This window comes from Bombyx mori, chromosome 25 (assembly GCF_030269925.1).
Source record: "Bombyx mori chromosome 25, ASM3026992v2".
Taxonomy (NCBI): domain Eukaryota; kingdom Metazoa; phylum Arthropoda; class Insecta; order Lepidoptera; family Bombycidae; genus Bombyx; species Bombyx mori.
In genome coordinates this window covers 3,843,583-3,857,223 of record NC_085131.1, presented here as the reverse complement: position 1 = coordinate 3,857,223, position 13,641 = coordinate 3,843,583, and the positions used below count along the sequence as shown (strand labels likewise).

General features: G+C 37.3%; 1 protein-coding gene across 1 annotated transcript in view; it reads right to left on the bottom strand.

Annotated features, from left to right (window-relative positions):
* The window catches only part of LOC101742923 (metastasis-associated protein MTA3), a 73,742-nt gene that overhangs the window by 18,378 nt on the left and 41,723 nt on the right, over positions 1–13,641 (bottom strand). Inside the window, exon 3 of the mRNA XM_004923302.4 lies at positions 13,210–13,317. Within this exon, the coding sequence (XP_004923359.2) occupies positions 13,210–13,317 (108 nt within the window). The remainder of the gene's footprint in view (positions 1–13,209; positions 13,318–13,641) is intronic.

The following is a 13,641-nucleotide window of genomic DNA, read 5'->3' as shown; positions in this document are numbered from 1 at the left end:
TCTGCCATTTACCGCGACGACGCCCCGCTCCGGGGGCGGTCGCCGAATTGCGGGGGATTTACTTTATGATAATTATTTCGATTGCCATCGCGAGGAAAAGGAGGAGTGAACTCGAAGCGGTCTCGAATACGCTGTAATGTTTGTGAAAATCAATGCTTTTATCTCGTATTTCTTATATTATATATAGCCTATTTATATATGCATAACGTATATTACATATAGTACCTAGTCCAACCATTAGTTCTGTTACAAATGAATTTTTTTTTTTTAAATGAAGTTTTTTTTTGTTGCTTTGATGGGTGGACGAGCTCACAGCCCACCTGGTGTTAAGTGGTTACTGGAGTCCATAGACATCTACAACGTAAATGCCGCCACCCACCCTGAGATACGAGTTCTAAGGTCTCAGTATAGTTACAACGGCTGCCCCACCCTTCAAACCGAAACGCATTACTGCTTCACGGCAGGAATAGGCAGGCCGGTGGTACCTATCCGTGCGGACTCACAAGAGGTCCTACCACCAGTAAAATTACGTACATATTTCATTAGAAAAATTGGTCCACGCCTGCCAGATTCGAACACCGTTGCATCGCTCGACAGGAATGCACTGGACGTTTTATCCTTTAGGCCACGACGAATTCGAGGTCGATAATGCATACAATTACAATTACAAACAAATTAAGTTTCGGAACCCGAATCAAGCGCCGAGTTCGAAATATGCACCGTTTTGAAATAGCGGATACCATAATTTTTGAACTAGAAGGTAATATGTCAGATTTCTTGTAATTAAATCTGAAATCAGAAAAGTCTAATGGCTTCGCTGCAGCAATGGATTATAAAGGATGGTACAATGCCGGCTCTTAACCCTAGATCACAAATATTTCTACTCTCAATAAGAATAATGGTGAGTTACAAAACATTTTAAGAACCTAACAAATGAATCTTATTGATTACTCATGATTTTTTTTCAATTATTATATTTGATAATGCTCAATTTTCAATATGTCTGGCCTGATTTCATTGTTTTATATTATTATTTATGTATTTGTAAATAATAATAAATTTGTAAGCCTACATTTAAACGAGTTGTTACCATTTGTTATAGACGGCAGAAAGGACAATACCACGTTAAATTTAACGGTAGGCAGTGGCTTCGCTTAGCCCCTGTCATTCCTGCGACTATGAGTGATGGAAACAACTCACCATCAGGTGGGCCGCATGCTCGTCTGCCTACAAGGGCAATAAAAAGTAGCTATCGCTCAATACCCTCCGGAAATCTCGTTTCAAGAGGAATGTGTCATAGTGCTCAGTAAACACAGAGGAGAGAAGTTCATTCCAAACCCTGATGGTACGTGGCAAAAAAGATATCTGGAAACGCATTAGTTTTTTTTTATTGCTTCGATGTGTGGACGAGCTCACAGTCCACCTGGTGTTAAGTGGTTACTGTAGCCCATAGACATTTACAATGCAAATGCGCCACCCACCTTGAGATATCAGTTCTAAGGTCTCAGTATAGTTACAACTGCTGCCCCATCCTTCAAGCCGAAACGCATTACTGCTTCACGGCAGAAATAGGCGCGGTGGTGGTACCTACCCGTGCGGACTCACATGAGGTCCTACCACCAGTATTACGTAAATTATAATTTTGCGGGTTTGATTTTTATTACACGATGTTATTCCTTCACCGTGGAAGCCGATCGTGAACATTTGTTGAGTACATATTTCATTAGAAAAATTGGTACTAGCCTGCGGGAATCGAACACCGGTGCATCGCTAGGTACGAATCCTAACGTCTTATCCTTTAGGCCACGACGACTTGTACGCACTTGTACTTGACTTGACGCATTGTGGATGAGCGCATTAACTAGAATGGATAAACTCTGCTCCAGTGGCCGACAGTGCGATAATAAAAATGACATGACGGAATCATCTCCACCTTTTTTATTAATTCACTATTTAATTAGCAAACATTAATAATATTCTGAACATCTTCAGATAAAAACAGTTTCTGCTAATTATTAAAAATGGTAGAATAAGTTTCATCTTGCTAATAATAAATTAGCAAATAATAAGAAACTATGTACACAGCTTGAACAATAAATTTTAAAAAGGAACCTTCGAATGCCTTTACACAATATTATTGATGACTAAAAATATGCGTATATTTTAAGATGTTTAATTAGTATACGTGGTAATTGTGACGATTTGGTATCTCTTTGCATTTTATCATGGCATTCGCAGAAGTAAATGGAATGCGGAATAACGACAATCACCGTGCGAGGCGTATGAATACAAAACAATTACCATAGAAGACAGCTTTACAATGCTTTTTGACAGGCACTTACAAACGTTGAACAGTTAGAATATTAAAAGTTTGAAAAAATAAAAGTATGTATTTTTATTTGGCGGACCACAATTTTACTTTATCACTATGGTGTATATTTTACTAGTGATATGTTTGTTGTGTCCTCACAGATAGATGCACCATTTCGCCCACCTGCCGCGAAGCCAATCATGTGATATGAAAGGTGGGAAAGCCGATTCACATTTAAATAAACTTGATACTTTAGCCTGTCTCAAAGTGGATGGTGGCATTTATATTGTGAAGCCTGTGGACAATGGTAACTACTTGATACCAGATGAAGTTATGATATGATAAGTGTAGGATATAATAATTAATACTAGTGGTCCCCTGGTAGTTGAAATTCGACTTTAATTAATTGAAATTATGAGTTTGTACACTATTAAGGTTCTATTGTCAAAGACTTCGCCAAGACTAGACAAATATTTATAAAGACAAACAATATATAATCTATTCTCAATTTGACCACAGACTACGAGTATAAGCAATAACAAAAGTTTGACAATAAACAAACATGCATGCGTGTGTGTGTCAAATACATGGTAGTGTGTGTAATGTTTTCTTTTATTGATTTAATGCATTTTTTAACATAATTAAAAAAAAAATTACATTCTGCACTCCTTCTCTATATTGTCTATAGGTTTGGGAAATTTCATACTCCTTCGTCCGCGCAATTTTCATAAAAAGGGGTACAAAGTTTTTGTTTCAAGTATTAATATATTGTATAGTATTAATATATTATATAATTAATATTATATTCCTTTGGCAGTCTGTAGTCTTCAAGACCTAAACCTAACCAAAGTTCGAAGGCTCTTAATTTAATTGCATTTAGTATCTTAAATGGACAAGAATATGCATTTGTTTAGATGTAACTTTCTCCAAATGAAACGAAATTTTAGCATTACTTCCACCTGTCCCTTCAAGACAGGTTTCCAAAGCATTGCCTTAAGTGTTTTATTTTAAAAATAAATTATGTACGTTATCTACATTCCGACCATTGTCTTTGTGTGGACTGGTTTTGTCAATGCTTTTAATGGGTTACGAAGGTGCATTAAAATTAAAAGTTCTGAGAATCGTTAAATATAAAAGCCTTATTGTAGTATTGTTAGTTGAGCATACTAACTTAAGATCTAGCCTGTGTTTAGCGATTACCGGAATCAACGGATTATTATAACGTGAAGAACGTTTTACGGGTTTGAATTTGAAATTCGAGATTTTTCAAGATTCTTACGTGTCAAAATTAAGAGTTGAACTATTATATATTATTAAAATATAACGAGATCGTCTTTGTTGTCAGAACATTTCAGGTGCGTTGCGTTGCTTGAACTGTGGATATTATCAAGCATTATCTTATCTCGTTTCCATGGTTCGTACTCAATGCTTGGTACACACACGGTTAGAGTAATATTATTTTTAAATAATTTTAAATACTGTACTTTGGATTGAAAGAAAAAAAAAACAAAAGCTGATCAATATTTTGCCTATTTTTTCGGGCACGTTGCAAGAACGATTTCGTACTTATAGTAGTTTAGTTTATAGCTTGTACGGGAAGATTTTACCAACACATTAAAGAAACTAATAGGTACACATTACACATATACATTACGGTATTAACTTAGCAAGCTCCTATTAGGACTGTGATATACAGATAAGAATAGTAATTCCTGCATTGTTATAGCTTAGCGTTTTTTATGTTAGTTTTGCTCGACTTATAGATAGGGGGATTAGTGAAGTAGTTTTTTTTTCAGTTGCATTTTTTAACTAAAATACGATATAGCTGTAATCACGGTTTATAGTTTGGACGTAAGGTACAACGATGTGGCGAGTGAGAGTATATAATTTATGAACATGGGATTATGGATACACACGCATCAACACGCAACTAATTAAAGCGTAGGCAAAGAGAAAATGGCAATCTGTGGAGTCCTCCTACTGCTAGTGGGGGTGTCGGTTACGTGTGCCCCCTGGGGGTGGTTGGGTGTATGGTTTTTCTGCTCGGGCATCCTTTGCTTACTTATTGATCCAGTCAAATGTGTGGAGGTGGCGCGGTGGGTGGCGCGCCCGGCCCCGCGACCCCTGAAGGGGTACGTCCAAATAAATCTGCCCGCCGCGAAACACCGCAGTGACAACAGCGGCGGACGGTAAGATGCGGCCACACTATATCCATTGTCGTATCCACCTTGAGGGAAGCCGCTGACCTCCGTCCCGGGGGCCGAGGCCGCTCGACTCGTTCCGGCACACAGACAAAAAAAATTGCAAGTGCCATTTTAATTGGAATGATTTCCATCGAGAGGCAAAGCGGCCGGCTCGACCTTAGAAACAGGCATGCGCGCGACTGTTGAATGTACCTAAAAACCGCGACGCCTTTACTCTCTTCAAAAAGGTCAATGACGTTTCTTTATCAAATACGAGAATCCACGCCCCGTTTAATATTTACGTTTGGGAAATTAAGAAAATATTTCAAGAGCCAGGCGGCGTTATTAATTCATAGTACCTATGTATTATATACACATAATTTTATCGAGTTCATAAAATCACTGCCGCTTGTTAAAAATATATGATAAAACGCATAAACGACACTGAAAATTTAGTTTGATTACGCAAAGTCCACACAACAATGACCTGTCTTCATTGCTTATCTTAATAGGTCACAGGATGAAATGAGTAATAAATAATAAGTACTCCATTACTTGGTTGCTTTACATCAATAAATATATATTACGCCATCGGGTATTATAAAAAGCAACATTTTCTCTCGGAAATTGTGGATGACTAATGCTCGACGAGATATTAATTTGTGTAAGATATTTTGAACCAAAATCTAGTCACCTTTGGGATTTAGCCCGACTGAAAACATCTAGTCGTACCAGTAGAGTACAACTGAACTAAGGTGCTGGATGTTTAACGCGGTAATCTGTCTTTTCTTTGTTATCGAAATGACAAAGTACGTCAGATATTTTATATGATTGGTAAATTGTTTTCATTTTTTTGGTAATGTGACATGTACCTAATGAATATACTTATAATATGTATTAACACTACTAAGTAACAGAGATCTTGGGATCGAAATTTTCAGGGATTTATTCCCAGTCTTGACCGGTGGACATTAAAAAAAAAAGGGATATATTTCAGGAATTAGTACACTAATCCGTTATTTTATTATTACACCACCTGTCATTGGAATTTTGCCACAAATCTCTCGGGCGTTATAACCTTTGTCCTTCTTCTAATGAGGTTGTCAAAGAATGCACTGGCATGCAATGGCATTGCCGATATGGATTGTGCTTAAGTGTGTTGTGTGCTAGTCTAACTTTAATGTTTTTAAAAAAATAACGTAATAGAGCATCAATTTAATTAAAAACGATACGAAAACTCAATGGGTCTCAACTCACTCGATCAAGGATTATAAAAACAAACCGGGTCAATTTTTTTATTTTTTTTATTGCTTAGATGGGTGGACGGGCTCACAGTCCACCTGGTGTTAAGTGGTTACTGGAGCCCATAGACATCTACAACGTAAATGCGCCACCCACCTAAAAACCAATTTCCGTAATTACTGGTGGTAGGCTATTGTAAACCCATTAAGGTATCATCATTGGACACCATTTCTGCCGCGCAGCAGTCACGAGTTCGGGTTTGAAGTCTGGGACAGCCGTCATACAACAAAATAATTAATTAAGACTAAGATACGGATCGGAGACTAATGTCTCAAAGTGCCTCTACAAATCTAAATAAACATAAAAATAAAATCCAAAATATTTAGTTGGTGAAGTGGCAGCAAGCAAATCACCATTATTTTTCTTTACTTATTATTTATCAATGAAAATTCGATAGTTTTGAATTCATTCATTGCATTTTTCATTTTTTACAATAATGTTTGGTTAAGGAAATGTTGTTATGGTGTGCTCGACACATTTTATCATAAATTAGATAGTTTAATAACCCAACTAGATGGTAGATAGACAGTAAATCAATTCTATTAGGTATTATCACAGATTTAACGTTGAGATCAATTTTCCGAAATAATAGAATTAAAGTCGACAATGTTTGAACAAATGACTATCCTCTGCTAGTAACAAAAATGTATGATTACTTTACGTTATTTATAGAACGGTAACAACTGATGAACGCCTGTCTACCACTTGTCTGCAACGCATTATGCGCTACTTTGGCCACGTTGCCCCGCAGAGGTGTAGATAACTTGGAACGTCTGATGATCACTGGAAAAGTAAAAGGAAAACGTCCTAGAAGCCGGAGCCCCAAACGTTGGTCCGACCAGATCTCCGAGCAAACCAGCGGCCCACTTAGCGCTGCACTACACCTGGCAACTGAACGGAACCGATGGAGGCTGACAGTCGACAAGCTGAAACGGAGTCACGATCCTCAGTAATGAGGGAGCGATGGAGAAGAAGAAGAAGAACAACTGATGAAGGCTCAAACATCCCTAGAAAGTGTAAACGACAATTTGTTTCTGCTGGCTTCAGGACCCGCCTATACACCGGTGATTACTGGAGTCTATAGGCAACAGAACGTGATTACCACTATCGACTTTAACAGACGAGGACGACGACTCAATTTTCTTTACGACGGTCGTCTCAGGTATAAGCAAGACGGTGGTTGCCACCGGTGCTCGCTTACAATACTCCCAAATTCTACAATAATGACGAATTTATTATTATTTACTGGCCAAAATTTTTATTGCGCGAGAATTTTCCCAAAGCCTGGATGTCATGTTTTACATGATTATTTCAGAGGCACTATGATGAAATTGTATTTAACTTTAAACTCAGGCTCGTTTTTCTTCGCCATACATCTTACGCCATTCTGCCGTGAAGTAGTAATGCGTTTCGATTTGAAGAGTGGGGCGGCCGTTGGTAACTATACTGAGACCTTAGAACTGATATTTAAAAAAAAAAATCTTTTTTTTTATATCGTACCTACTTTAATCGATTTTCGCGAGTCCTAAACATAATTATACTGGTGGTAGGACCTCTTGTGAGTCCGCACAGGTAGGTACCACCACCTTGCCTATTTCTGCCGTGAAGCAGTACCTACTGCGTTCCGGATTGAAGGACGAGGCAGTCGTACTGTAAAAACTGAGATCTTAGAACCCATGTCTCAAGGTAGGTGGCGCATTTACGTCGCAGATGTCTATGGGCTCCAGTAACCACTTAACACCAGGTGGCCTGTGAGCTCGTCCATCCATCTAAGCAATAAATAAAAACCTTGTAGTATTCTTAGAGTCAATATTATTGGTTATTTATTGGCGGTCATTCGCTTAGCACAATACCATAGCACTTTTTGTGTTGTTAATAACCGACCGTAACGTTTCCAATGCCCAAAAACAACTTGTACATATCGAATGTGTTTAATTGAGATTCTTCGAATCAACTCCCCCGGTAACGACATCATATTTCGTCTGTTTAAAAAACCAGTTTTCCTAAACAACAAGAGACAACGCATTAAAAACTTTGAACGGACATTTTGTGGCGTGAGACAGTTCGAGTTGAATGTGTTTCATGAATTTTAAGAATTAGACGTATGTGTACGTACCGTTATTCAAAAGCGACATCTTTTTTTTTCCACTCCACTCGTTTACTGTCGTCACCAAATTTTATGTATTGGGAGCGTTTCAGCAATATCATTTTAGGAAAACATGTATAAAACGAAGAGGCATTACCGTAAACTCTTGTTTTTTAACGCTTCATATTGGCATTTGAACAGATTTGCAACAGATTTGAACGCATTCAGACTGCTTCCATTAAATAATAAAAGATTTATGAAGTTTACATTCTTTACTGGTGGTAGGACCTCTTGTGAGTAGTCCTTGCGGGTGAGTACCACCACCCCGCCTATTTCTGCCGTAAAGCAGTAATGCGTTTCGGTTTGAAGGGCGGGGCAGCCGTTGTAACTATACTGAGATCTTAGAACTTAGGTATATCTCAAGGTGTGAGGCGCATTTATGTTGTAGATGTCTATGGGCTCCAGTAACCACTTAATATCAGGTGGGCTGTGAGCTCGTCCACACATCTAAGCAATAAAAAATAAAAATAAAAATGGGTATTTAGTTGGGTTTTTGAGGTCTAAGTCGACTCGCTTGTGTTTTATTCAAATTGTCGATAAGTTGAGTATCATTTTAGTAGTAACCAATCACGGGATAAAGCGATGTTTAGCTTTGGAAAATACCCTATCTAGCAAATTAATTAGTTCTGCCCAACTACTCGAACTTCTAGAGAGAAAAAAACACACGATCAATTGGACATGCTTCCTGCTTGGCTTTAATGTTGAACCCATAAACACCACAAATTGGATGGCACCCAAATTGAGATATAAAAACGAAGTGTCAATTACATTCGAATATCCTTTCTTTTCTTACCTTTTACACTTATTTGACAAACGTAAGCAAGAAGGTGAAAAGTTACTACTGTCCCTACCACATGTACTAAAGATGTAAGGGAAGATTTTGGTAGGAAAAAATAATTTTACAGGCAGTTGACTTAAAAAAAAAAAGAACTGACTGATCTGAACAAAAACGGACAACGTTACATTTCACCATATTTTATACGAAATTCGTAATTCAAAAGTTCCACTATTCTAATATTTTTTGACAATTGTGTACGTGTGTGTGCTGGAATAGTTTCCTTTTCTTTGTCAAAATTACTCGAGATTGAAAAAGCACATCTAAAAATTTTTACTATTTTAGTGGTCTCATTTTATGCAAAACGATTTCTGTCGCAAGTCGTTAACGGGAGTTCTGGGTTTCACTAGTGTCTCGTTCTTTCTAATTTTTATATAACTTTGTACGGTTTTCGATAGTTAAATGTTAAAAAAAACGAAATCTTCTGAATTAGGCACGTTCGGCCATCAGTTTATGTGATACGGAATTTTTTTTGGGAAACCATTGGTAATGTAATTAATGTCTGGAAAGTAGGACAAATTCCTATTTTGTATGTTGAAATCACGAAAAACATTTAGAGATGACATTCCGATGAATATATAAATAAATGTACACGAAGGATTTCTTCAAATCGTTTTAATGTGTTAGCTTTATACTTATATCTAATGGCTAAAGCTGCTGTAATATGTTCATAAGCGGCCAATACATGCTGCTTTTTTTCTAGACCACTCGAACCTTGATAACGACACCTTATCCACGACCTAACCACAGAGATATTGAAAGTAGCATAAAACATAGAACGTATAGACATGTTCAAAACATAGATTACCAAGCTTTTTGTTCCGTGGTATAATTGCAGGGTCGCCTTACTTTCCTATTTACGTGCATTTCCTACAGATTAGGTCGAAATAAAAATATAAAGCTGTGATTAGACTGAATAAAACAATTAAAAATTTGTTTCAACGATATGTTTTCAACCAGATAAAACAATGTTTATGGCTTTCAGTTAATTCTTGAATCCATAGAGATTTGAAAAGTTCATCTCCTTGACATAAGCTAGCGTTTGTAATGAAGTAGTTAGATAGTTGGGCATATTCAAATAAATTAATTATTTAAAGTTTGTGATATTCATTTTTGTTACCTGTTTTATTGAATTTACGGTAAAAAAGGAGCATTCATAATTTCCTTATGTTAATTACTCATTTATTTATTTTTTTCAATTTGTAAGCTTCGTTTGTCTTAGTAAATATAGTTTTATATTCTGTTTATCGTTCAATAGTAGGATGTAGTCGTTTTTTTACTATCAAGTACTAATGATACACATTTTAGCTCTAACTTTATTAGGACGTACCTAAGCCCCGTTCCATTTATCCATCTCACGGTCGTCGATAAGAAAACGATTCTAGAATTAATCCAATATGGTTTAGTTTAAATTATAATTCTTTAATGATCTTTTTTTTTTGTGGCGAGGCTTGGGGGAGGCCATGTCCAGCAGTGTGGACGTCTGTGGGCTGATAAAAAAAAAAGCTCTTTTTTAGAAAGAACCAATTTGTGTTTTGCACTTCTCTGGATATCGAAGTTCTTCAACGACCACCTGAATGATGAACTGTAATAATTATTGTTGGAAATGGACGCAATTTTTCTAGACAAACTTTAAAACAATAAATCGAACGATTATCTGGATCCAATGTTTTGAGAACAAATAAAACATAGTGATTTACATTCGAAATCAACGGCTGGAACGGTTTATTTTTAACTTTAGGTAGCGCATACAAACATAACCACCTGTTAACAAATAAGATACGGCTAATGAATAAATGACCTGTATGTTCTGTGTTGTAGTTTTGCTCTAAAAATTTTAATTATTGAACAATTCTGCAGCCTTTCCTCAGTCGCCCTATTTGACATATTTTAATAGTACGAAATAGTTGAGCCAGATAAGTGAAAGGCGTCTGTAACATAACATAGCAAACATAAACTATTACAGATATGAGGCATACAACACGCCGAGTGCAAGTGGACCGCAATGCTCATTGCACAATAGTATACCAAGTAGATATTACACAAATTGTGACGTCACGTGTTATACGTAAACAATTAATTTGTTTTAATTTGCTTACTGAGAGTTTTTTAATAATAATGTATCAAAAACAAAACGTTTGCTCGGCGTCAGTACGTTTCTATATTAACTATTTTGAACCTTAAGAGAAACGACAAAGAAATCATATTCATTTGAGTCGAAATCGTTTTCATTGTTTGCCAACGTTGTCGTGTTTCATTTACAAAATTTACACACATTACGTACAACTGTTTTAGTTCTACGAGTGTAGTGATTAATTAATCACGTTTCAATTGTGTCAGAATATTGATATTTGTGTTAGTCGAGTCGAAGCTGTCGTATGCAAGGTGTTAATCGTGACCGGAGGGGTCGGCGGCGGTCCTGTGCGGCGCCGCGTGATGTGGCTCTCTCGGCCGGCCGGTCGTGGGGCGGGAGGGCGCGCGCGGAAGGAATGCGTCGTTTTCGCATCGGGAGAAACGAATGCGTTTAAGCGTCGCGGGTATACAATGGCGGCGTGACGAGATCCGGTTCGCGGGCGACGTGGGGGCAGGGGACGGGGCCTCTAATCGATAGCCGGCGAGCGACGGTCGGGCAACGGCGGCGCATAGGTGACAGTTCAAACCCAATCAAATTACCGGGCCACTGAGGAGTGGTGCAGCGTCACGCACAAATTCGAAACAAGCCAACGTCGCTTGCGCCGACCCCGCTCTGCACGAGCCGCCTAAACTACACGTACAAGCACAGAATCACACTTTGCCCTCACCCACCATTGCATTGACGGACTGTAGTTACTTATCACGTCACTCGATACGCGAAATCCACCTCTATCCCACCTCCCTCTATGCATTTTGATAGTTACCATCTAATACAGGCCTAAAGGTGCCTTCAGTTTTGTATTTTTATTACTAATTTCAGCAGTGCTAAATCATAATTAGTGTAGTCAATATTTGATAAAATATCAAAATCGATGTACGTACGTTTTGAAAAACTGTGTAAAGCAATTACAGAAGTAATTAGTAGGTACTCATTTCGGTACTAACTATAAACAGTAGTATCTGAACATAAGCTGATTTTACGATTCAAAAATGAAAGTTGGTCGACGCCATATTCAAAACATATTCTATTGTAAAGTCAGAGCACAGATACGTTACAGTGATGCAGAAAAAAATATTTGCAAGTCCGATTGGTATCCTCCCACTCAATAAAGTAAATATCGGTAACTATTCTGCATAGCATACGTCAGCGGATGTAGAGTGAACGAGACATCTACGTGTTCCAAGACTGTGGAATGGTGTACGCGCATCTAATTATAGGTTATTCCACCCGCGTACCACACAACAGATTCACGTTGTACCATTAACGACCTGTGCACGAACGTCTGTCTACCCTCTACCTATACTAAACGCTCCCGATACCGCATACGCCGCCGATAAATGCAGAGAAATGTGATGTAACCCGTCCAGGCTATGTGGACTTCACTCGGCCCCTCTGACCATGTGAACGCGGCTCCAGAATAAATGGCCGTTTAAACGTTTACAATAAAACGGAATCTTGACATTGAGAAAGGGAATCAAACCAAAACACAACGTAAAAATATAACGACACCGTAAAGTTTCCACAAATCGATCGTCCGCGTTTCGAAGTTATTGAAGCTTGTTTAGACGGAAGACTGAAATAAATGTCGCTTTTATAGGTGGATAATGAAATGGCCGACGTAATTAAATCGATGACATCATACGTTGAGTGCGTGGCATTATGAGATATAAAAGCACAATTCAATCGACGGAGATCGCAAACGGGACTCTGTGACGAGTGCTATGTGTATGTAGTCTTCACGTAAAATGTGCGAATATTTCAGGTTCAATTAAATACTAATAATAGTAATTAAAGCATTTTCAAAACATTTCAATTTGTTTAAGAGAATACGCGATGTTGTCGACCGAATAACTAATAGCTATATTCACCTTGAAAAAACTGATAAGCGAGACTCGTCCTAGGGAGGTAATTTTTGTAGTTACCTCATTGCTTCGAGTCGATATAGTAATATCAAATACACAAAATACACTTATTTGTAATCTTGATTTGCGTTTTCTTTAATTCCAGACCAAAATCACTGGATACCTCAAGATTTAGATTAATTTTATATATTATATTGTCACCTTTGTTTCGATATTGAAGTTTACCAAAAAAAAAGATAAACAACATTGTTAATCGATACTTACATAACAACAAATATAAACAGTTGACAAACACAGTGGTAATGGTACTTAGCTAATTTGTCTTTGCCTAGATAACTAGTCGAATGATAAATGTAATTTTCTCTCATTATTACTATTACTCGTCTATAGGAAAGGTATTACATACATACGAATAATATGTTTCTTCGTTTCTTACCTAACGCTGGGTCGAGAACTGCTTGTGCCGCCTGTTCCTCGCCAACCGGCGTTTTAAGGCATATTTTCTTGAGTTTCATCGCGACCGGTGAGTCTTCTGACTGGGCCACTGAAACAAAAACAAATTACTAATGCGACACTAAAATAGGTTCTTTGTTCTAATATAATGAAAGACGAATACAAAAAAATATGTGTGGTGTCGTGGGACACCGGATAGGAACGAAGTTCCTTATTATAAAAATATTAATTTTAAGTTCTATTTGAGGTATAAAGAAAATAATTATTCGGGTATACATTTTTTATTATGATTTTTTTATTGATAAAAAAAACTACTTTTCAGAGTTATCAACTTTATTTTATTCACAATGATTTATAAAAAATATATAATAAAAATGTTATTTTTTGTACGTTATTACAAAGTTAAGTGGTACAC